The 24,853-nt window shown below is 38.2% G+C and overlaps 1 protein-coding gene across 2 annotated transcripts; it reads left to right on the top strand.

The window, feature by feature from the left end:
* Positions 1-1,001: 1,001 nt before the first annotated feature.
* LOC113112507 (proteasome activator complex subunit 4A-like) lies at positions 1,002-24,831 on the top strand. 2 transcript variants are annotated; one of them, XM_026278149.1, is made up of 48 exons: positions 1,002-1,513; positions 2,985-3,125; positions 3,451-3,567; positions 3,904-3,960; positions 5,336-5,380; positions 6,609-6,758; positions 7,414-7,477; positions 7,563-7,637; positions 7,722-7,844; positions 7,944-8,036; positions 8,988-9,253; positions 9,454-9,640; positions 10,022-10,111; positions 10,197-10,261; positions 10,359-10,509; positions 10,982-11,080; positions 11,175-11,244; positions 11,340-11,407; positions 11,515-11,730; positions 12,820-12,977; positions 13,947-14,042; positions 14,207-14,262; positions 14,363-14,419; positions 14,632-14,687; positions 14,794-14,892; positions 14,977-15,039; positions 15,417-15,512; positions 15,595-15,726; positions 15,815-16,024; positions 16,277-16,413; positions 16,520-16,573; positions 16,673-16,802; positions 16,892-17,000; positions 17,098-17,251; positions 17,467-17,536; positions 17,648-17,773; positions 17,911-18,063; positions 18,178-18,282; positions 18,712-18,803; positions 18,940-19,071; positions 19,205-19,413; positions 19,520-19,605; positions 19,689-19,817; positions 19,948-20,103; positions 21,563-21,725; positions 22,863-22,996; positions 23,214-23,348; positions 23,744-24,831. In XM_026278149.1, the coding sequence occupies exons 1-47, from the start codon at positions 1,263-1,265 to the stop codon at positions 23,346-23,348; spliced, it is 5,625 nt and encodes a 1,874-aa protein (XP_026133934.1). In that variant the 5' UTR covers positions 1,002-1,262; the 3' UTR covers positions 23,744-24,831. The 2 variants fall into 2 exon arrangements, with proteins under 2 accessions (XP_026133934.1, XP_026133935.1); XM_026278150.1 differs by lacking the exon at positions 3,904-3,960.
* Positions 24,832-24,853: the final 22 nt, after the last annotated feature.

Raw genomic sequence — 24,853 nt, 5'->3', positions numbered from 1 at the left:
CTTGTTTACAGATCTCATGGACTGAGCTCTTGAGTAATCACATTTTAGAGGAGATGTCACTAAATATATCTGATCATAATTGCTGCGCAATCGTGACAGAGGATCGAGCTCCTGCTTACTACATGGCTAACTGACTGACCCAGAATCATAAATAGATTTCCCCACAGAATACATGTTTTCTAGTCTAGTACTAGAGATGTCAACTGCACGATGCATTTAATTTAATAATCGAGAGGCTAATTTACGAATCCTACTATGGTAAAGGTTTGAGGTTTTTTAAATGACCGATACTTTTGGAGGTCACTAAAATGTCTCATCAGCATAACCTCATTAATATTCAAGAGGTCACGATGCGATTTCATTTAAGCCTCGTACTTAAAAAAATCTTAGTTCATACCTAAAATGTTAATTATAAGAAATGTTTGAAAATAAATTAAATCAAAACTACATTTAAAATTACTACTACTAACAATACGAAAAGTTCCACTGATTACAAAAAAAAAAAAAAAACTTGTATGAACAACAAGTCTGTAGGCTACTATTGATTAAAATTTCACTGACATACATTTACTTGATTTGCGGTTCAGGAAATTTGCCTGACAATTCAGTAACTGATTTGAGTGCTTTTGATACACTAAAACCCGCACGATTATAACATTCTTTGTTGTTTTTATACAAAACAAACAGGTTGAATTCTGTGTAATAATATTTTTATTATATGTAGGCTAAGCTTTATTTACACAAATGAAGATTTATTAATGTTGTCCCAAGTTTTATTGTCTTTAAAAATAGAATTCTTTGAAATGATTATTTACACTGTTGTGCCTTTTTGATGTTGTTGTTGTTGTTGTTTGATTGGAGTACAAAATCATGGACTAATCCTTCGTCATACTAAAATGTATCATTTCCTCGTCGGTGAAGTCTCAATAAACTGTTCCTGGATCGGCTGTTTAGGTGGAAGTGACGCAAGGTGAGGAGGGTGGAGTTGCGGCATGTGTGTTTGGCTAGTTACAGCTGAATGGAAACGGATACATGGAGCGCTTGGATAGAAATACGACGCATGACAACAACCGGGTCTGCTTAAAAGAAGTCATCATTATCCTGAAGAGCTCAGAAACGACACGAGCGATGACAGTGCGCATCTTCCAACAAGAAAATACCACGACTCTGTAGTGGTTCTGACATTTATAGTAGTTCTATAATTTGTAATTTACTTCTCTTGTACTCTCTGAAGCTCATCACTGTTTGGAATATTTTCGTTCATGACTATCTCTTATATAATCGAGGTGGAGGAGCCACATTTGGGGGACTGTGGTATGAAAAAAGAAGCAACCAAATTAGTAGGGTTTGTTCCGCAAAAAGAAATTGTTTACAACGAACTTCTGCCTTATAAGGACAAACTAGACGAAGAGTCCAATGAAATTTTGGCACAGATCAAAGGAAACCTCGGCAGAGCCGTCCAACTCCGAGAGATATGGCCAGGAGTCTTGTTTTGGACGAGAAAACTTTCCACGTAAGTATTTAAGAGGCATAACTCATCAAACATTACACAGGACTCATCCGGGTAATTTTGTCTGCCAACTGTCCTATGAGCATAAATCATAAATACATTCACTTAATCCAATATCATGAACAGAAAATGTGATGTTCTGTAGGCAGCTCTATTTAAAGTCATGGGAACACCAAATTACCCTTTTGTATCTAGAGGTAAAAATATCTCCAATGTGATTTAAATAGAGCGCTAATCGGGAGTGTGAGCTGATTGCTGTTGCGCATGCGTAGTCACTAACGTTGTTTGTTCAAACAAACTTCATAGAATGTTCAGTTGGAACGCTTAAAAGAGTGTGTGATATTTTAACTTGGTATTGTATAAAATCCCTATTACCGCGAGTTGATTGGTTTCTTTTTTTTTTATGAACCAGTGTTGAGAAATCCAAGTAGCTTGGGCACCATGATTATGTTTTGGTTTTTGGTGTGTTGTGAAATGAAGTTATTGGTTTGAGTATTCATTACAGTGAAAGTAATGAATTGACTGGTGTTTAACAAACTAAATATTTTGTCAGTGATTGCAAAATGACTTGGTCATGGTTTCAACACTCAATGCTATTTTAAGAGCACAACCAGCACAAACAGTGACTGATGTCAGACTGCGTGTGACTATAAGATGCAATACTCATTGGTGTAAACAGTAAACATGCACTGAAATATTGTCCTCAATGTCATCCAAGACATTTGCGTAATCACATACTTCCTCACAGAATGTATTAATGAATCCTCTTGTGTTGTATCTGTCCAGGTTGTCTTCCTTTTCAGTAAGCCCAGAATGCAAGCTATGTCTATGTTTGGAGATGTCCCAGTGTTTGTGTTGGGACTGGTCTCTGTGTGCCCTTGGGTGTTTAGGACATGGCTTTCTTTATCTCTGCTATTCCAGAGAATATCCCAACAAAACCCTCTTTTGGCAAGCCATTGGCATTTCCAGCCCAAGCACGGAAGCTGTGGTATCCTGGTCTGACCTAAATTATTTGATTGTGTCTGGTCAGCCATGAGCCAACTTCCATTTCAGTGGAAATCAAGCCTCTCCAACTTGACCTAAATCTTCTAATTAAAGTGATTTGCTTGGGTATCACCTGTTGCTTTTGTCTTCACCTTTCAGCTTGAAGCAACTAAAAACATCCAAATGGAAGTCTTTTGTATTGCAATTTGAATTTGATCTTCTTTTTCTCTTTTTTTTTTTTTTAAATCATAAATTCACATTATTGATGCTATGATGTATAATAACTACACTGACCAAACAGAATTTCATGAATTGGAAGCTCAGGGTCAGAACAATAACACTCTCAGTTATAGAATAGACAACTACAGATCTGTTTCGTACCATACAACTCACCGTTCTAACTGTTAATATCAGAGGGAGATGTCATATAGTTTGAATAAAGTGTTACATTTTTATACTAAAAAACCCACTATCCGTTCTTGTCCTTCAGGTATATGCGACTGTATGGAAGAAAGTTCAGCAAAGAGGACCATGTGCTCTTTATCAAGCTGCTGTACGAGCTGGTCACCATCCCCAAACTGGAGATCAGTATGATGCAGAGCTTCGCCCGTCTCCTCATCACCCTCCTGAAGTAAGATGGACTTCTTGCATGCTTCCTATATTTTTTTTTAATGATTGTTTTTTACATTGAAATGAACTGGCTTTCTTAGCAGAAACTAATGTACAATTAAGATGCAATCATTAAAGTCTATATTTTATGTTCATTTGTGTAGCCATGTAATCTTCACATCACATCAATGTAATTATGACTGTAGATTATCGCTTACAAATAGCTAATTTATTATTATCGCGGACAGACCGACAACAGCTAATGAGATTTGAATATCCACTCACACCTGAGGCACAAACAAACTATGTGAAGAAAATCATCTCTTTTAAATGGTTTTGCCTTCAAGGAAGAAGGAGCTGCTTTCAAGAGAGGACTTAGAATTGCCATGGCGACCCCTTTATGAGTTGCAGGATGGGATCCTGTACTCAAAGACGGAGCACCTCGGCCTGAACTGGTTTCCCAGGTACATGCATATCCCATCAAAAACATTACACAAAGATTGATTAATTAAAGCAAAAATTGTTTTTTTTTACTCAACAATATAAAAAAAATACATGGTTAAAGGGATCTGTTTTGCTTTATCACTTTTGCATATCTACTCAATAAAATGATCCTAATAACTTCCATCTCAGCTTCCTATTTTTAAGAATGTGTCAGAAGCATGCTCAGCCTGCTCTATTGTGAGAATCTGCACACATCATAAAACTGGTGCTGATGTTGAGCGTCAAATAAAAATGTTGTTATAGTAGATAAGAAGCGTTGAGTGAAACTGTCTTTTTTTTTCTCCTCCCATGTTCAGTTCTCTGCGGCCACGCTCTTCCTCTAAACACATAATCGTTAAACTTGCTCAGAGGTGGTAAGGACCATGTTACTTTGTTAATTTTCAAAAGTGCACTCAATAATTTTTTAAATTTTTTTTACTTTCACTGCTTTTTTGTTGCTTGCTGATCATCAGTGTATTTTTTTCCATCTCATACTGTACAGGGTTCTAGACTGCTACCATTTTTTTGAGAATGTGCGAGTTAAAATTTGACATGGTCTGCTCTGCTTCACTCCACACAGCGCGCCGCAGAGCCACGGCACAGTGCAGCATCAGTTATGCCATTCACATGGCCTGTGCCAAATTTATAGGAGTAATAGCAGACAATATCTGAAAAAAAGTATTTTACTGCTCAAGCTGTTGCTTTCCAGTTTTTACAGAACAGCAAATTGGCGACCATTTACTGGATGTAATTTAGAGTTTCTGAAGTGTGTGTGTGTAGAGGAATAATCATAATGGGAATAATAATAAAATACAATTAATATTGTATATACTGTAATAACATTATATTACTATTTTAAAATATTAATATTATATAAAATTACTGAGTGCACTTTTACCAAAGAAGATGCATGTCACATTGCACAAAAAGTACTGACAGTCCGACAGGCTGTTGGACTCGGGACTCACACTGAGCTGCTCTCACAGCATTCAGTAACACTCTCTCGCTCTCAATATCAACGGCCTGTATTGTTTGTTGTTTCTGAGTGCTGAGCGTGTTTTCCACCATGCTCTTTAATGCAGATATCTGATACTCCAGTATCTTTGTTGGCTCCTCTTACATGGGCTGCAACAGTGAATCCCTACTGAGAGATTTTTTTTTTCTGTATGAGTTCAGAGGTAAAAGATAACTTTGGCCAGCTTCATAACAAAGGTCATCAGGTTCAGAAGCCCTGTCTGGGTGTCACATATCTGCAGTTTTTTGGTGACGCTCACTGGCTTGTTTACATTTGTTTAGCTGTGTGGTTTTCATGGTGCATGTGTTTGATGGATTGCATGCAACTGATGAATGTGATTTGATGTTTTGGTATTGAAGATCAGAATTTCATGAAGTATCCCCTCTACAGTACTTTAGATGCACTTTAGAGTAAGGGGGTTGCACTGCACTGACCAGCTTTTCAGCAGCATATAGGTCACAGATGGACCATTAGCCCCCAATATGCCCATCATTTCACAACACAGATGTGTTCAAATAAAATGACCCCAATAAACACTATTCCCCAAAATTCCTCTACCTCTGTTTTCTTCACTGCCTTTATGGGTGCAAAACATAAAAGATTTTGTGATGCATGAGTGTGTCTAACAACACTAGTGTGTTGGACTTGTTCATTGTAGAATTGTTTTTGCATGGAATTACAATGTGCTGTTGTATCCAGTGTTGGTCACTTCCAAGTTTCTCTTCTGTTTGCAGCTCAGTGGAAGCAGTTCTGAAGGCTTTAATCAAGAACTGCAGGCCGTAAGTACAGCACTTGCATATCTTCTGTTTCAGGATGTCAGACATGCACTACTAATCAAAGGTTTAGGATGAGTAAGATTTTTAACTTTATTTAAACAAATTAATACTTTATTCAGCAAAGATACGTTTAATTGATCAAAGTGACAGTAAAGACATTTACATAAAATGCTAGGTTATCGGTTTAATGAAAGTTAATGGAAAACAATACCAGTAAAAGTTTGGACACACTGGCCTGATTTATTATTTCTCATGATCTTAAAAAAATCTTGGCTTAGTAGAAAAGGATGAATTTTTGATCACTACTACTCTGCTTCTTCACTTTTTCTTTCGATCACTATGCTTGACTGGTAGTGTGCATAAACGGTGTGTCCTAATTGTTGCTTCGTTTCTCCTTAAGCTGTTAATCCTGTTTAATGCTCTTTTAATTTGGCTTTGTGGGAGGTTCCTGACCCTGCGACTCAGTCTCCCAGGATCAGTGCTATCCCTTCTTCAGCATGAGGTCAAAAACCACATCATATCCAGCAAATTGGGATAAAAACAGTTCAATACAGAAAGATATTTTTAATGATCTTAGTGAAATGGAAACAGAAAAAAATGTATGCTTGGCTGGCTTGCCTTGTTTGCGCTTAAACACAGATTGGACTCTATGGAAGATATTTAGGGTGAGGTGAGGCTCTCAGCTCATCTACAGTAGGATTACAGAAAAGGTGGTCATGTGCCTGGCCAGTGAAGGCCATACCTTCAGTTTGACCAAATAATGCACCGTTTACAGCGGGGTTCCTCACATCTGGCCCACAAGATCCACTTTCCTGCAGAGTTTAGCTCTAACCCTAATAAAACTCTTCTGCATAAGCAAATGTCTTCAGGATCATTAGAAAATCAAAGGTAGTTGAGTTTGATCAGGGTTGGCGCTGAACTCTGCAGCCCATTGGCCCTCCGCAACAAGATTTGATGGACCCTGGTTTACAGAATGCTCATGGATGGACTTGACAGGAAGTCCCGCATGGTGTATGCCAGGATTCCTGATGTGGCTTAGACCGGCAGAATATAATCCTTTAACTAAAGCATATTAACCATTTATCCAGTTACTTGTACTGCATAACGTTTACCAAGACATGTAAATGGCACATCACAAAGTTTTAGTATTGTCATATCTGTACATAACACTTAACGGATATCAGCAATAGGATAAAAAAAAAAATCATTCTATGTGTGTCTGTGCGTGCAGATATTTCCCAGAATCAGCCACACAGGAGATGCTGGATGAGTGGAGACCTCTGATGTGCCCGTTTGACGAGACTATGCAGAAGGCCATGGGATATTTCGACCTCTACCTGCCCACCACTCTTCCCCCAGAGCTGCATGATAAGGGTTTTAAGTGAGCACTGCCTGAACCTTATGACACTCTTTCAGTCTGCTTTAACTTGCACAGTCAGTCCTGTTGGTTTTTGTAATGGACTTGACTGAAATCACACGCGTACTCTACTGTTAAAACCTGGAATCAGTCAAATTTTTTAAAGAAGTCTCTCTTGTTCACAAAAGCTGCATTTATTTGATCACAAGTAGAGTAAAACGTTAACCCTGTGAAGTTTCATTACAATTTAAAATAAATGTTTTTAGCTTGAATAGATTTTACCATGTAATTTAATTCTGTGATGGGCAAAGCTGAATTTCAAACCATTTTCAGAATTAATTTCTTAAATAAAGATCGTACTGACCCCAAGCTTCTAATAGTATTGTATTTATCATGAAATGCAGAATGCATCATGACAGATGCATGGAACAACCATGATATATGTTGTTTTTATATTAAATAGAATTTCTTACAATTCTCACAAACTAGAATAACGAGCTAACGCAAAGTTGTTGTCATAGAAATTAACTTGAAATGGAAAATAGCGTATGTTATGTAACTGTTACACATCTGCTTCAAATGGTATTTTTATCCCAAAGTGAATGGACTTTAATCGTAAATACTTTTTTGTTATGCCAAGTTCCATGAAGTGAGTATTTTGGTTTGTGCATTTCTGCAGACTTTGGTTTGAGGAGTTGATAAGCCTGTGGGTGTCGGTGCAGAATCTTCCAAGCTGGGAAGTCGTAAGTATAGTTGCCTCACTATTGAATTTTTAACAGCTTTGATAATTCATTGCATTAGTATCAACCCCGATTGTGTCTGTTCCAGAATCTCGTCAGTCTTTTTGCACGACTGGCCAATGACAACATTGGTTACATAGATTGGGACCCTTATATTCCCAAGGTAACATAAGACATTCAGATTAGGCATTCAGTCCAGAGCTGCCTCAGTGTTTCTGGTTATGCAGTTTATATTCTCTGTTTTCAGATCTTCACTAGGATCTTAAGGAGTCTTAATCTTCCTGTAGGATCCAGTCAGATGCTGGTTTCCAGATATCTGACAAATGCCTATGACATCAGTCATGTGGTCATCTGGATTTCTGCTTTGCTGGTAAAATGAAGCACCTATGCTTTTAATTGCTATTGAAATGTCCGAAACTATCAGGATGTTAATTAATACATTTACTTTATATTTAATCATGTATTTTAGGGAGGGCCCAGTAAGCAGACCCAGACCCAGCTCAGTGGCCTTTTCAACAGTATCACCTCGTTTTTTCACCCTTCTAACCACGGCCGCTGGCTGGTGAGTTACTGATGGAGATTTCTGAATCTATTCGAAATAAATACTCTATCAAATGCTAAATAATACATGAAGTATAAATCTTGTATTAGAATATTTGTAAGTATAAACCAATTATTGAGCATAAACTATTTAATTAACAAAAAAAATGAACAGCAAAGGCTGCTAATCTGTAACCCAGAGTGCTTTTTTAAAGCTTGCACCTTTGTCCGTTTGAAACACACTGCTGCTATCAACAGTGCATGCCATTCTTTTTCTAGAAACAACATCTCATAGACAACAGGATAGTTTATCTCTCCAGGGATGCATGCTTGCTGACTGAGGGAAGCATCTAGTTCTGAGTTTCAAATGTCACAGTAAACCCTGTGAAAGCTTTGTCCTTTTACTGTCGCCACATTGTTGCAATATTACTTTGTCTTCCTCTTTAAGCTGTTGTTGAGATGTGTGCACTCTGTGGAACATCTGATTTGTTTTCAAAAGCTCCCAGAAAGTGTTCTTCCTTTGATGCAAATGAACTGTGTGGTTTGCGGTGGGCATCACAGGGTACAAAATGTTTTATCGCACGAAACATGTGCCAAAGGCCAGCATGCTCACTCAGTGAGATGGGTATCAGAAGTCGATCCCAAAGTTCATCCCTTTGATCAAATGGTAGTTGCAGTGCCATTTTTTGACAGTAAAAGCACAGTAGAACTAACATTTAATTTAATCCATGTTTGCTTTATTTATTTAGGCTTCAATGACACGTGTCTAAATAAAACTCATAATTGCAGACACATTAGAGATGTGGGTGCTGGAATAATATCATTATGGTCATTGCTCCATTTCAAGTTCATTCCGCCGCCCTTTTTTCCCCTTATTACACTACCTAATAATGGACAAATATCAAATAATATAAAAAATGTTTTGTTTTTTAATTTATAAATACCCGTTTTATTTGTTTTGCTCCATCCCTAGATGAAACTCATGAAGCTCCTTCAGCGTTTACCTGCCAGCGTTGTGAAGCGACTGCATCGAGAACGTTACCGGACGCCAACGTGGCTGACTCCTGTTCCCGAGAGCCACCTTCTCAGTGAGCAAGACATCACAGACTTTGTGGAAAGCATGAAGCAGCCCGTCCTGTTGGCGATGTTTAGCAAAACTGGCAGCCTGGATGCTGCCCAGGCCTTGCAAAACCTTGCCCTGCTCAGACCTGAGCTAGTCATTCCTCCACTGCTGGAGAAGTAAGTTTTAATATATAATATATAATATATTAATATATTTTAAATGAACAATTTTAAGAGTAAAATAATCTTATAGATGTTTTGTACAATTTGATTTGTTAACAACCCTTGGTAGATTAGAATTGAGAGAATAAATTGATGACATTATCACATAAAAGCCTTTTCGAGACACATTTCTCCTGTTCTCCGTCTCATTTAAGGACATATCCTGCCATGGAGACCCTCACTGAGCCTCACCAGCTGACCGCCACCCTAAGCTGTATGATCGGTGTGGCACAGAGCCTGGTGGCTGGGGGCCAGAGGTTTCCAGAGGGCCCCACACACATGCTGCCTCTCCTCATGAGGGCTCTGCCTGGGGTCGACCCCAACGACTTCAGCAAGTGCATGGTGAGAGTCTGTTCAAGGCAGTTATGTAAAATTACCAGCTGACTGAAATAAAAGAAGTACTAGAATTGAAATAAATATAAATTAAAGTTAAGTAAAAAAAAAAAGAGAAAAGCCCATAACAATATTACCTACACTTAAAATTTAATTATATAAATAATAATAAATACAAATGCTGTATTCAAATTAATACTGACATATATTTAAAAAAATATCATACTGCAATTTAAAGTGTAACACTGTGTAGCAACCAGGCACTATTCCAGTTTCAGGCAGGATTACGATACGTTATATCCGGATTTTATTATTTTTGTCCAAGACTAGCAAATAGTTTTATAGAGGTCTGTATGTTCTCAAATTTTTTTTTTTTTTTTTTTTTTTCAGATAACATTCCAGTTTTTAGCAACTTTTGTTACTCTTGTGCCATTGGTGGACTGTTCAGCTGCTGTTCAGACAAGAAATGACCTCACACAGGTGAGAGATCCTCCTGTCAGTAGAGTCTTTTTACATGTCATAACTAATGTGCAACTGAATCTTTTCATTGATTGTGTTTGTGCAGGTGGAAAAGGAGCTGTGTTCCGCATCGGCAGAGTTTGAGTATTTTGTTCTTCAATTCATTGATAGGTACAGAACTCTGAGAACTGTTGTTGTTGCCCGTGAATACTGTGCATGCGTATTTCTTTTTGTATCCTCATTCTTCCTCTCATGTTTGTGTATTTAGATGTTTTGCACTGATTGACACGAGTACACTGGAACAGACTCGGGAGGAGATGGAGACAGAGAAAATGACTCATCTGGAGAGTCTGGTGGAGCTGGGCCTGTCCTCCACATTCTGCACTATCCTAACACAATGCTCTATAGAAATATTCCAGGTTATTATAAACACACACATGGAGTCAAACCTTGTCATAACTTATGCTACCACTCAAAAGTTTGTGGTGGTGAGATTTTTTTTATTTAATTTTATTTTTTACTATTTACTATTTTTATGATAAAAAAAAATTAAAAACGTAATATTTTGAAATATTACTACAATTTAAAACAGTTTTGTATTTAAATTAAATTAAAAATGTAATCTATTCCTGTGATGGCAATTCCTGAATTTTCAGTAGCCACTGCTCCAATCTCCAGTGTCACATGATACATATTTTTCCAGATGCTTTGATACAAAGAAAGTAAAAAATATATATTTTAAATATAAATAATTTGTAACATTATAAATGTCTTTACTGTCAAAAAAAAAAATCTTACATACCACAAACTTTTATAAGTATAAGTATTTTTTAAGTATAATTCCATAGTACTGTGTGATGATATCTGAACATATTTCCTTCATTTTCACAGGTGGCTCTAGAAAAAGTCTTTAACTTTGCCACTACAAACATTTTTGAGACTCACGTGGCTGGACGGATGGTGGCGGACATGTGCCGAGCTGCAACCAAGGTCAGTGTTCTGAGCTCAACTCACAGACATCCACAGCTGACAGTGTTACTCACAATGTCTGACTGACCAATTTAAATGCCTTTTCTCCTTTCAGTGTCACCCGACCGAGGCTCTGAAACTCTTTTTGCCTCACTGCTGTAATGCCATATTACAAATCTCAGCCAGTAAGTTCCCCATGATGTGATGGGTTAATGGTAATATATACATATTGCTTACATGTGCAGTGTGAGTTTCCCATTAACATACCATGTGTTCTCAGATGAAGAGGTATTAAATGAAGAGGAGCTGGATAAAGAGCTGATGTGGAATCTCCAGCTGCTTTCTGAGGTCAGCACTAGATTCTCACTAGAACCCAGCTAGCTATAGAAATGTAGAAATGCTAAAATCTTTATCTATAAGTTAACTAAAATGACCGGCCTTGTCTCTGTCTGTAGGTGACCCGTGTGGGTGGTGATCAGCTGTTACTTTACAGGTCTCAGCTGGTGCAGATTCTTCAGTTAACTCTGCACCTGAAATGTAAGCAGGGCTACAATCTGGCCTGTAAGCTGCTCTATCACATCCTGCGTTCCATGTCCATCATCTATCCCAGAGAATACTGCAGTGTGCCCGGCGGCGTCCAGCAGCACAGTGACACATACCTACCAATTAAGGTCAGTCTCACGTGGAAAATGAGATGGCTTGATTTAGCCACTAACCCTCTCATAGTGACATGATCCTCAGCTCTCCTTAGAACGAATATGAAATATGATGCCATAATCCTGAAGAATCTGCAGACTATCCAAGAGATCCATTTGAAAAAAGAAAAGTTTTATTGTGATATTAGTGTGCGTTAATATTATATAAGAAAGCAACTCGTACAGGTTTGGAACGACATGAGGGTGAGTAAATGATGACAATTTTCATTTTTGGGTGAACTATCACTTTAAGTATAGTAATAAAAAATTGACAATACAAGTAAAGGGGACTAAATAACATCTCAAGGACAGTTTCTTTCACTGTAATCCATCTGAGCCTCCGAAAGTTGAGCATCTAACTGCCTAAAATACAAAAAAATTCAATGCCTTCACTTTTTCTTATCCTCCTGTCCTAGCTTTTTACTATTTTTAAACAATGACTTGAACCTCATATAACGGGCTATTCTCCTGTTTATTGCCATCTGATGATACATCGCTTGTTGTATTCCTGAATTATAAGTCACTTTGGATAAAAGTGTCTGCCAAATGAATAAATGTGAATAGTGTCTGAAAATATAATTGTAAAAAATTCCAAAATGTGTAAATTCCCATTCACAACAGCAGAGTGAAGAGAAAGAGATGAGATTATTGAGTAAATGGATGGATTGGTGGAGCTCCGTCACCGTCTCAAGCATTGGTTAACCTGAGTACCTTTTCTTAGATGGACAGACGTCACTCTTCCTCACTGTCTGATGTATTATTACATGGTTCATTTGACTCCACCTCAGCATTCTCAGAAAATCATAACTACTCCCCTAATTTTATGTTTATGATTACTATTTGATTTTATGAAAACAAATCCATGAAACTTCCATGAAAAATGCATTAAACTAACAAGGATAGTATTAAACATTATGCCAATTATCATCAGTATATGCAATAACACAAAACATTGGTCACTGATTTCTTAAAAATAAAAAGGTTTCGTGATTAAAAAAAAAAAAAAAAAGTCATGTGATGGAGGCTGATGTTCCACTAATTGTCTCTGTCTCCTCTCTGAATCAGGACTGGGGGCAGCCTGGAGACCTGTTGGACCTGGGCATCCAATGGCACGTGCCTAGCACAGAAGAGAAAGAGTTTGTTTTCTACCTGCTGGATCTGCTGTTAAAGCCTGAACTCTTGCGTCTGCAGAAACACACACAGGGAGAACAAGAGATCAGCAGGTCAGCCACGGGATACAGTAACATCTTCTGTGTGTTTGAACTCAGCATGTTCCCCTTCATCAACATCAAACCAGAAATGTCTTCGTATTATACTGGATTTTCTTTAAAAAAGGGACTGAATGGGTTTATAACAAGAGATTTATTGTGATTTATTTATTCCTGTACTTTTTTATTTTTCTCTCTCCATATATTTTAGTTTTTGTTTCATAGAGGCAAAAATCTGAATGTTTTTAAATTCCCACAGCTCCTGTGGTGCACGTTCACATATCAGTGATTTACAACCCCAGGTCCAGAATAGTTGGGATGTTTTGCAAAATGCATTAAAATCAAGAACCTGTGATTTGCTAATTGATAACTGTGATTTGTGCAAAGAAAGATTTCCAACGCTTTCGCTGACCAACTTAAATGTATTTTGTAAATTAAAACAAATTTTGATGGCTGCAACACACTTCAAATAAGTTGGAACAGATGCAAAATAAAAGTGAGAAGGGTACAAAATATCCAAAGGACACTGTTTTGAAGGGTATCATGTCTTGGCTAGCTATGCAAATTTTGCTGGCCAATTTCATCAGGCTTTTCTAAATGATGTCAGAGGTGTCTGGGCTCCCAAGAGCGACCCTTAGTGTTGGAACCTCCGCACAACGTCAAAGTGACCGACTGAAAGGGAACATTGGAATTTTTTTCTTTGTACTTTAATCAATAAATAAAGGTTAGAGAGAATGAACAAATAACTTGATTACATTGATTACAACTTGATTGCATGGCATTTCACAAAACACCCCAATTTTTCTGCTATTGGAGTTGTAGAGACAAATCAGAGCTATGACTTAAGATTTAAGCGCTTTAGAGATATTTTTGTTTCTTTCATAGATGGACAGATTTTTTATTTAATGTGTTAATTCACAAAAGAAAAGGATTCAATAAAAAAAATTAGAGAAAGAGTTTTGTTAATGTGTTTGGTCTCTTTAGGGATGACGTTCTGCAGAGTCTGTCCATTGTTCATAACTGCCTTCTGGGAGCAGGCAGCCTTCTGCCTCCACTGCATGGAGAACCTGTGCTAGAGATGTGAGTGACGCACAATGGACTACAGTTACAATAACAACAAAAATCTTTCGTTTTAACATTGCATGGATTGTGAAACTATACAGTATGTGATGCTCTGCTACACTTATTTTTCAACATATTGATTTAGTAATATTTTAACTATGTTTCTATGTTTCTTATTTCAGGGCAATCAGTATGGTTCAGCTGGACGAGACAAATGTGTATGCTGGAGTAGACTATGGTAAGTGAGCGTTTCCTGCTTGTGTTTAGAATCAGTGCAAAAGATATCCTTATTAATGAATTAGTTGCTTGCCAATTGATTATTATTGATTATGTGGCAGACCTGTCTAGAGAGAACTACAGAGAGGACATCTGTAAGATGATTCGACCTCTACTACGTAAGTTACTCCAACACACCGAGTCCCGTTCTAGTTTTAAACTTTAAAATCCATTACAGCAGATCAATTTATATATAAAATTTTTTTAACATCTATAGATGTGATCAATTAGTTTAATTAAATAACTGATAATTATTATATTATTGACTGAACTGAAAGCTGTAGTATGTACCTTTTATAGACTCTCTCAACTCTGATGTTTATCTGTACAGACCATACTTTAGAGCACTCAGAGGATGACATCAAATCCCTCTTCTCCATTATAAAGGTGAATTGAAACACTGTCAGGTTTTCTCTAACATTTGTGTGTATGTGCACATTACCTGTACAGTATTGCAGATGTATGACTGACAAATGATGTCTTCCCTCTATAGATCATCAATGACCTGCTTAACTTCAAAGGCGCACACAAACATGAGTTTGACTCCCGCTGGAGAAGTTTCAGTCTTGTTAAGAAGTCCATGGAGAACAAGGTTAGAGGCACACTGAATGTCTGTTACTGATCGTAAGATTTGATGTGTAGTTGACTGACACTCACTCCCTCGTCTTCTCTCCAGCTTCACGGCAGTAAACAACACATCAGAGCTCTACTCGTAGACAGAGTCATGTTGCAGCATGAGGTAGCTCCTAATAATTCAAATATTAAACATTTTATAAAGCATTTGGGCAAATCTCACAAAGACATATTAATTTGATTAATTTTATATTAAAATTTTTAATTTGTATTTAATTGCATTTAGTTTATTGATTTTATTGTATTAATGTGTTCTATATAATATTGTGTATGAAATTGTGGAATGTGTCATGAAAGCTATATTTTAATATAACTAAATATTTCTATTAAATTCTTTTGTTTTTAGCAAAAAAATAATTGACCTGAACATGTTCATGAGATTTCCCCCCTTTATACAGTATCTATAGTATTTTTGGGTACCATAAAATAACAGCCTGTTTTGTTAAGATTTCGGTAGTTTTGAATCTCGAGTGTGTGTTTCAGTTAAGAAATCTGACCAAGGAGGGATGTTGCTACAGGAGTGTTCATCAGGACCTGATAAATGACCTGCTCAGACTGTCCACCAGCAGGTACAGTCAGGTATGTCGAGGCCAAAAACACACATATGTATTCACACACAAAAGAAATGAATACACCATTAAGAGTATCTATTTGACCTCAGGTGAGGAGTAAAGCTCAGAATGTGCTGTTCGCCGCATTGGGAACCTACAGCTTATGCTGCAGAGATGTCATTCCTAAAGTGCTGGAGTATCTGGACCCAGACCGCACTGATGTTACCCAGCAGCAATTCAAAGTAGGTCTTACAGCGCTCGTGGTGAATAACTGCACTAAAAGAAAACTTCATGTTTCTGACATATGACACATTTTTTACTCTTCTCCAGGGTGCCTTGTACTGTCTGTTAGGGAACCCGTTTGGGATCTTTCTTGCTAACCTGCAGTACTGGGACTGCATTACTCTCACATGGCCTGCCATCATACGCTCTGGTATGAGCCCCTCCATGTCTGTAGAGAAGCCTTCAGTCGTCCGGCTCTTCGACGATCTTGCTGACAGAATCCACCGCCAGTACGAGACCATTGGAATTGACTTTTCTGTGAGTTCAGCAAATAGTAGCCTAAATGGGGGAGAAACATTAACTAAAAATCTGGAGAGAAAAAAATTACACACACTTAGTTCATGATTTAAAGTATTAATATAAAGTGAAAATCATTTTTGCTAGTATGTTTGTCATCGCACACCAACTTCAACTTTTACTTTCTCTAGAACTGCAGTTATAGCAAAAGTATAAGTATTTTTATTTTAGAAGACATTTGTCTTTACACTGTTGTTTATGTGTCATATTCAGATCCCGGAGAGTTGTGTGGATGTTGCTTTAAAGATGATGAAATCTAGTAACCCAGAACCGACTCCATGTGCCGCCTCTGAACAGGAGGAACTGGAGGGAAGAAAGAGACAGGAACAGAAAAACAAAGACTCAATGCAGTAAGTCAATACATTAAATAAAAAACTATGCTTTCCAATTTATATCCAGTTAATCAGTGGATATACACAATATTGATTTTTTTTCCTGTTTTATTCATCTTAACAGGAAGTATGAGAAGCTCGTAGTGGAACTTTTAGACTGCCTTCACGACCGAAACCTGTATGTCTACTCATCGTGTCTGGTTCGATTAGACCGCAAATGTCTGGATGGTAAAGTAATGGAAATTACTCACTGGTCATATGCTTGTTTATTTGGCAGGCCCTGGAAGTTTGAGCAGATAACCTTCGGCTTCCTCTCTCTGATGCTGAGAGATGACCACCCCCTGCCTTCCTCTGCAGTCCTCTTTTTCACCGAGAGCCTGATCCACGACTCGCTCTTAGTTCGCAATGTGTGTGAATTGTCAGAATTATACTTATGAGAATATGTGTGTAAGGAAAGCTACACCAAAACTCACTTGGTTCTTCATTTATTGTTCAGGCTGCGATATCAGCAGTGAGTGGAATTCTAAAGCAGCTTAAGAGACCTCACAAGAAAGTGACTGTGAATCCTTACGACTTATCTGAGCTCAAAACATCTGTACAATCATGTGAGTACACGAACCATATAGTAAGAATTGTCTCATATGAAAAATATCTAAAGTGTTTCTGAGATTTGTGCTATATTTCTTCCTGTTTTCCATGTAGGTGGCGGTAAAGCGCTAGACTCTCTGCTGGTGGGAGACAGGCCTGATAACCAGTGGCTGCAGTATGACAGCAGCAGGTTGCCACGTTCCCAGCAGGACTGGGATGAATGCTGCTTCATTGAGAAAACCCACTGGGGCTATTCCACATGGCCACGGTACACATGCTTACAATGCTTAAACATAAGAGTCATGCACCGTATTTGATGTCTTCCGAAGCCAAATAAGCATATTAGAATGATTTCTGAAGGATTATGTGATACTGAAGACTAGAGTAATGGCTGCTCAAAATCAAACTTTTGAATGGTAGCATATATTCATCAGTTGATTTGGAGAACAACACAAAATGTATTTTAACAATTCATTTTTTAAGGACGCTGATGCTCTATGCCCCTCCTGAGGAACAGCCTAAACAGGGCAAATCAAGACAAGAAATGAATGAGGTGCATAAATATAAAACATTAAATGACATCAAACCCAACCAGTGTTTGCAAATCTCAACAGATACTCATACCACCTCATTTTTTTGTTGTTGCCTGTTTTCTGTGTTGTAGAGTGAACAGATCATATACGATCATTTCTCAGACCAGCAGTTCATAGATCAGTTCATCCACTATTTGTCTCTGGAGGACAGGAAGGGGAACGATCAGTTCAGCCCACGGCGATTTTGCCTTTTTAAGGTGAGAGTCTTTAGACGTGCATCTACAGTCCATTGTTTTAAACTGATCTGCATCTATATCTGACATCCAGCTAAAAAAAAAAAAATCAGCAAAATTGTAACAGAAAAAATATAAAACATCGTTTTGTGTTGCAAAAGGGTCTTTTTCGGAACTTTGATGATGCCTTCCTGCCTCTGCTGAAGCCTCATATGGAGCGTCTGGTTGCAGATTCCCACGAGAGCACGCAGCGCTGTGCGGCGGAGATCATCTCTGGACTCATCAGAGGCTCGAAACACTGGAGCTACAGCAAGGTATTAGCACACATGCATTTTAGTTCAGAGGATTTGAGTCTTCGACATCACTGGCTTAGTGCAGTATGATGTAAACGTGTTTAAGTTTGTATGTGATTGTGTTGTTTGTTACAGGTGGAAAAACTGTGGGCTCTGCTGTGTCCACTCCTCCGTAAAGCTCTCTCCAATATCACCATTGAGACATATGCAGACTGGGGCACCTGCATTGCCACTGCCTGCGTAAGGACACCTTTGTCACGCTTTGTAGATCATGAACTCTTCTTTCAGTAGGGTGTATACCTATATGTTTTATATCATTGAGTTTCTGCACAAATATCTAGCAAAAAACATGCTATTGAAATTGTGAATGAAATGTAAGTCTCATACTCTTATATAAATAAGGAAGAAAAAATCTGTAGCATTCAAAAGATTGCAGTTTTTAATCAAATTAGTTGACATTTATAATATTACAAAATATTTATTATAAAATATTTATTAACAAATGCTGTTCTTTTGAACTTTATATTCATTGAAGAATACTGAAAAAACTGTTTTCATTTATTATAAAGACTTCTTTCAAAACATTTCAAAAATCTTACAGACCCAAAACTTTTAAACAGTGCATATTTTCCCCAAAAATGATTCCTTGTGTATGTGTGCACTGTACAGGAGAGCCGAGACCCACGAAAGCTGCACTGGCTGTATGAGATGCTGATGGAATCACTGCTCACAGGAGAAGGAGGCTCATTCGTGGATGCCTGGTATGACATCACTACCAAACACACGTCCTCTTTTGAATGTGATAGATTAAAAGCAGGGAATGATGAATGCGACTTGTATATATTTCATGTCTAAGTTTGTCATGTAATTGGACACAACGTCATGTCTCTTTTTCAGCCGTCTGTATGTGCTGCAGGGAGGTCTTGCTCAGCAGGGGTGGAGGGTCCCAGAGCTGCTACACAGGTTACTACAATACCTAGAACCCAAACTCACTCAGGTCTACAAGAATGTACGCGAACGCATCGGCAGGTATGTGCTTAAATACAAAAATCAACATTCGGTGTGTTTTTTCATGTTCCGTTTTCGTTCAGAGCCGCTGTGTGCTAGCAACACATTCAGCAACTGCAGCTCATTCTTTCTCTCTTCTTCTTCTGTCTCTCAGCGTGCTCACCTACATCTTCATGATTGACGTGAACCTACCACACACTCAGCCCACCATGTCTCCGCACATCGCAGACTTCACCGAGCGTGTGCTGGCCAGACTCAAGCCTTTAACGGAGGGTGAGGAGGAGATCCAGAACCATGTGGTAGAGGAGAACACAGTGGGAGACCAGGACGAGAGGACACAAGCCATCAAATTACTCAAAACTGGTGTGTACTTTGTGTCTCTCGCTGTTTGTGTGCGAACACCATTCTTTGAGAAAACGAATGTGCAGAAGTGTTTCAGGGATATTTTGGGGTTTTGTCTTTGTGACAGTGTTGAAGTGGTTGATGACCAGTACTGGACGCTCCTTCTCTTCTGCGGTCCCTGAACAGCTTCGTCTGCTCCCTCTACTCTTTAAAGTGAGTCCAGACTTTGTCTGTAATTTAGTTCACTCTCTACAAATCTCATGTGTTTACCCTTTCTCTTTTCTCTCTGTTTCTAGATTGCCCCCGTAGAGAATGATGACAGCTATGATGAGATGAAGAGAGACGCTAAGACATGTCTGTCTCTCATGTCCCAGGGGCTTCTGTACTCAGAGCAGATCCAACAAGTCCTCAGTGCACTTGAGGAGGTGACTTTCCAGTGCCCATAACACAAACACGCACACTAAAAGCTGAAAACAGCATATTTAGTAGGAGTTATGTGTGATTTGTGAGGGTTTGATGTGTGATTTGACCAGCAGATGGCGTTATTTTTTACAGATTTCAAGGATCAGCTCATGGCACGCACGTTACACCATTCTCACCTACCTGCAGATCATGGTTTTCTACAATCTTTTCACCTTCATTAGTGATGCCAAGGCCGTCAGTGACGTGAGAGCTCTGGTACTTCGCCTGCTGGAGGATGAGCAACTTGAGGTGTGTGAATTCAATTCAGGTTTATTTGTAAAGCGCTTTTTACAATACAAACTTGCACATGCATAAAGGTTTGTTTCGCAGTTTCGAAAGGCGTAGGGTTGTCTCTGGCCCTTTATTTTCTGTGAGGAAAATACAATTATCTGCCAAGCCTAATATGAGGGCACCTAATAGTAATTTCATACTGAATATTATCAATCAACATCATTACTTTATTAAAAGCACTTTAACCATAACAGCCAATCAGCAGAACATTAGAATAAAATGACTGACTCAGCAGTGAAGAATTGCACAACAATCTCTCATTCGACAAACTCGGCAGACTTCTGCACAGACGGACACAAGTTCCCTCGAAGCTCCGTCTTTTTATGATTTCACTCTCATGATATCTGCATGTTTAAGAAATGTTCCACTCAGCTGCACTGAATTAAGCCTGATCCCTCTTCAAGATGATATCTCTGTCTATATTTGAGCTCTTTTCGAGGGAAAGTCTAAACGGAGGCACGACCTTCTGTTCATGCGTGTGTTTGAGTATAATCGCTAAGGTTAACTGTGTCGAAAACCAATTATGTAGGCCGCCGTGGTGGAAGTGTCTCTTTCTCCGTTCTCTCCTTTCAGTGTAGCACTCTCTTGTTTTCATTTATTCTTTCTCTCTTTAACGCTTCTACCCCTCTTACTGTTACCATGGCAACTCCCTGCTGCAGAAGTATTCTGTTTCCATGGTGATAGATGTTCAAATTTCCAGAGAGAAGAGGCTAAAGGGGGGGAAAGAATAGGGTTATGAGTGGAAGAAAACTATTACATCAAAGCACCTTGGATTCCGTGGTGCACTCGACCTAACCTCTGTCTGCTGATGTAATACAGCTGTTCGGTTGATTGGTGCCAGCCAATGAGAACGTGACTGTTTCAAGGTCAGATATCCGAGCACACAGGCCAAGGTCACTAGATTTTGAAGCTTCAAGACAATAGATGTGTTTCTTTGTCCCCACAGATGCGTGTCCTAAACTCTCTTAGACATGCAAAGAGAATTGCTATTGCTGAATCAGCTTTCGTGACTGTCTGTGTGTTTTTAATAACTAAGGATTTTTTCCCTTATTACATGGTTCTTCCTTGTTCGGTTAAATGATTATTTGTTTAGCACATCACTGGTAATAAACCCTAAATTTGCTTATTTACCCATTTCAGTCTGACTGGAGTTCTGTTCTGGAACATCGTGTTTTGTTCTGTGATGCAGATGGCACCATTCTGCCGTTATACACTTCTTTTCTTCAGGCCCTGTGCATTTTTCTTCTTTAAAGAAAAGCTCTGACACAAAAGACCCTGTCTCTCCCGGTTCTGCATTTCCCCACGCTATTTTCAGATAACTGTAAAGAGAAACTGTCTGAATCTTTGGCCACAAGATTTAGCTTGAACCGTAACAATGCAATGATCTTTATTTCCTTCTCTCTCTTCGTGTTTTTAGGTGAGGGAGATGGCCGCCACCACTCTAAGTGGATTCCTGCAGTGCAATTTTCTCAGCATTGATGAACCCTTGCTGGCCCGTTTTGAGGCCCTGAGCAAGACCCGTCTTCCCAAGCGCAAGAGGAGAGAGCTGGGCTCAGTGGTGGACATGATCCCTTCTGCTGGTAATGATCACACAGACATGTATACAGTACATACACTACTGTTCAAGCATGGGGTCAGGTCAAGAACAGTGTTACCTTCCCAGAAGTGGTCAACTTTCTAAGATCACTCCAAAAGCAAGACGTGTAATAGTCTGTGAAGTTGCAAAGGAGCCCAGGGTAATTTCGAAGCATTTAAACACCTTGGTTAATGTTAAGTTCATGAGTCCACCATCAGGAGAACACTGAACAACCGTGGTGTACATGGCAGAGTTGCAAGGAGAAAGCCACTGCCCTCGCAAAAACCACTGCTGCACGTCTGCAGTTTGCTAAAGATCATGTGGACAAGCCAGAGGGTGCTGGAGAATGTTTTGTGGATGCAATGTTTTTTATTTTATTTTTTGCATCATGACATTCAGTGCTGTCGCTCCCTACATGCAGAGAATGCAGTCTGTGTAGGGCACAAACTCCCATCCCAGTTGCTCAAAAAAAAAAAAAAAAAAATGACTTAAAGTCATAAAAACAACTGTAATTGTTCATCTAGGTGTCAGCTATAATTCACAATTGAATTGAATGTTTGATATTTATTAAAATAAACTGTAAATCATATGTAAATTATGCTACTCTTTCACATTCACTTGGAGTCATAAAACAATTGTAATGTTGTTATTTGGTGTCAGCTACAATGCACACCTTATACATTTTAATATATATTAAATAAATTATAAATCACTGATTAATTTCCTTTTGCATGATTTCTTAATGCTTGAGACTATAAAATAAATTAGAGTCATAATAAAGTTATAGCCTTAGGTAAATGTCGAGAGCTACTTTTGTAATTTGTAAATAATACAATTTATTCCTTTAATTTTTTATTTTATTAAAGTACTTTTTACACCCCATAGTAATTGTTTTTTTTTTCATCATCATAATTGAGGAAACGGGGCACAACAATACAATCCTGCTTAGGGCACACATTTGGCCAGCAGCGGCCCTGATGACTTTGGTAAAGACAATTTTTTTCAAATGTTGTCTCAGGCTATGATGAGGGTGAACTCAGGTAAACTTGGTCTCTTTTTTTCCCCTCAGATGAATTTACCTGAATTCACCCTAGTTATATTTATATACCTTAAATAATTTTCATTTTTCATGTGTGTGTAGATCTGGTGCGGCGGCATGCAGGTGTATTGGGTTTGAGTGCCTGCATCCTCTCCAGCCCGTATGATGTGCCCACCTGGATGCCCCAGATCCTCATGGACCTGAGTGCCCACCTCAATGACACACAGCCTATAGAGGTACAGCTCTCGCTCTCAATTACTGCTGTGGAGGGAAGGGGGCTGTTCATTGGGAATGATCAGCTGATTGCAATCCGCAGGGCGGCCAGGGATTGACTGAGCAGAGATGAAATGTTTAAGCATTAATACTGATCAATACTGAGAATTATAGCTAAACCCAGAGCCAGTTGTTTTAAATGAGTGACTCACAAGATTTATATGTTTCCTGTTTCTCTAGATGACTGTGAAGAAAACCCTGTCGGATTTCCGTCGCACTCATCATGATAACTGGCAGGAACACAAGCAGAAGTTCACAGATGACCAGCTGCTGGTGCTCACAGATCTGCTGGTCTCCCCCTGTTACTACGCTTAGGTCTGTTATAAACACACACACATGCTCTTTTCCATAACATAGTGAGCTGCTTTGCTTTCTGCTGCCTACATAGACTATGCCTTTTAAGGCAGCAACTTAATGTAAATAAAAACTGCACAAATGAGCGATTTGGAACAATCTACACACTGTAGGCAGCAACTCTTCAAATAGTGTATCTATTACTACAGTAAAACAGTAAATATACTTTTTTAATTATTAAATAATTATCTGGGTCATTTCATTTTCTGGAACTTTGATACCATATAATGTGATATCATAAAATGCCGCCTATAGCATCTAACTGGATTTTGGAACATACGGTTCACATACATGCAAGTTCAGACATTGTTTTATCCTCAGTCTCTTCTTATGATCATTTCTTTTCTGTTTTTCAGAATGATGCCACTGCCTGGTGAAGAGGAAAGACAAAGCTTAATGAAACCTGAATTTTTGTTTCCTCTGAATGTCTGGGATTGTTTTTTGAGAGGGAAATCAAAACAATTCATGTAGCAATAGATGCAGTCATCTAGTTACAAGATAACTAGAATATTTTACTAAACTCTTTTTTTTATTATTATTTTTGAGTACACTTAATATTTAAGGGGAACTTTATTGCAGGCATCGCTGACCTGCATCTATAATGTTCTTGTACAGATTTTCATTTTTGCTTGCGTGTGTGCCGTATGGATTGTCATAGCCCAATATAAAGCAGTTTTCTGCATTGCATAGTTATTGTAATAATAGTATTTTACAATTTTAGCAGTAATCCGTTTAAAATGTGTACACAAGTAATATTGGTAAATGTTACATATGTGTATGAGGTAAAAGTACCAATTTCTTTTTGAAGTAGCACTGTACATTTCCCCATTTCTCGTAGAGACTACATCAATTAAAGAGTGTATGTAAAGACTATATGCTTTAGTGATGCTGTTCTCCGACTGTCATGCCAATACAGCTGAACTAAACTGAAAACTTAATATAATCACAGTGGCAATAACATTACAAAATAGTAGTCCTTTTTAAGCCCATGAGATTTTAAACTCCTGCACTTCATGCATATTTTTCTCTTTTAATATTATTTTGCATTCATAAATTATGTTTATTATCATTAGTTTATGCAATTGAAACTTTGGTCTGTCTTTTTAGTTGACCATTACATTTAGTCTAATGTTACCAGTTTTTGCTTCAAGCCAGGTGTTCTCGTTTTCAGATATCAGAAGCTTTTTAAAGCCTGTCAATAGCAACAAATTTAGACCGTACATTAATGCAGTGATTTGTTGGTATGCTTGCATTTCAAGTATAATTAATGCTGTCAAAATCATATGATAAGCCAATGTGTAGTTTAACTTTGGTTGGTAAACTATAAGACAAAGTAATGCTGTAATGCTATGCTAATGCTTTTGTTGTTGTTTTCTTGATATTCCTTTTACAAATATTTGACAAAAGTCAAGTGATGTTTGTAATAAAGTGTGTTAAAATATGCAAGTCTTTTTTTTGTGTCCTTC

The sequence above is a fragment of the Carassius auratus genome, chromosome 13, assembly GCF_003368295.1.
Source record: "Carassius auratus strain Wakin chromosome 13, ASM336829v1, whole genome shotgun sequence".
In the NCBI taxonomy this organism is placed as follows: Eukaryota; Metazoa; Chordata; class Actinopteri; order Cypriniformes; family Cyprinidae; genus Carassius; species Carassius auratus.
Note: the sequence above shows the minus strand (reverse complement) of the source record. Positions and strands in the feature narration are given on the sequence as shown.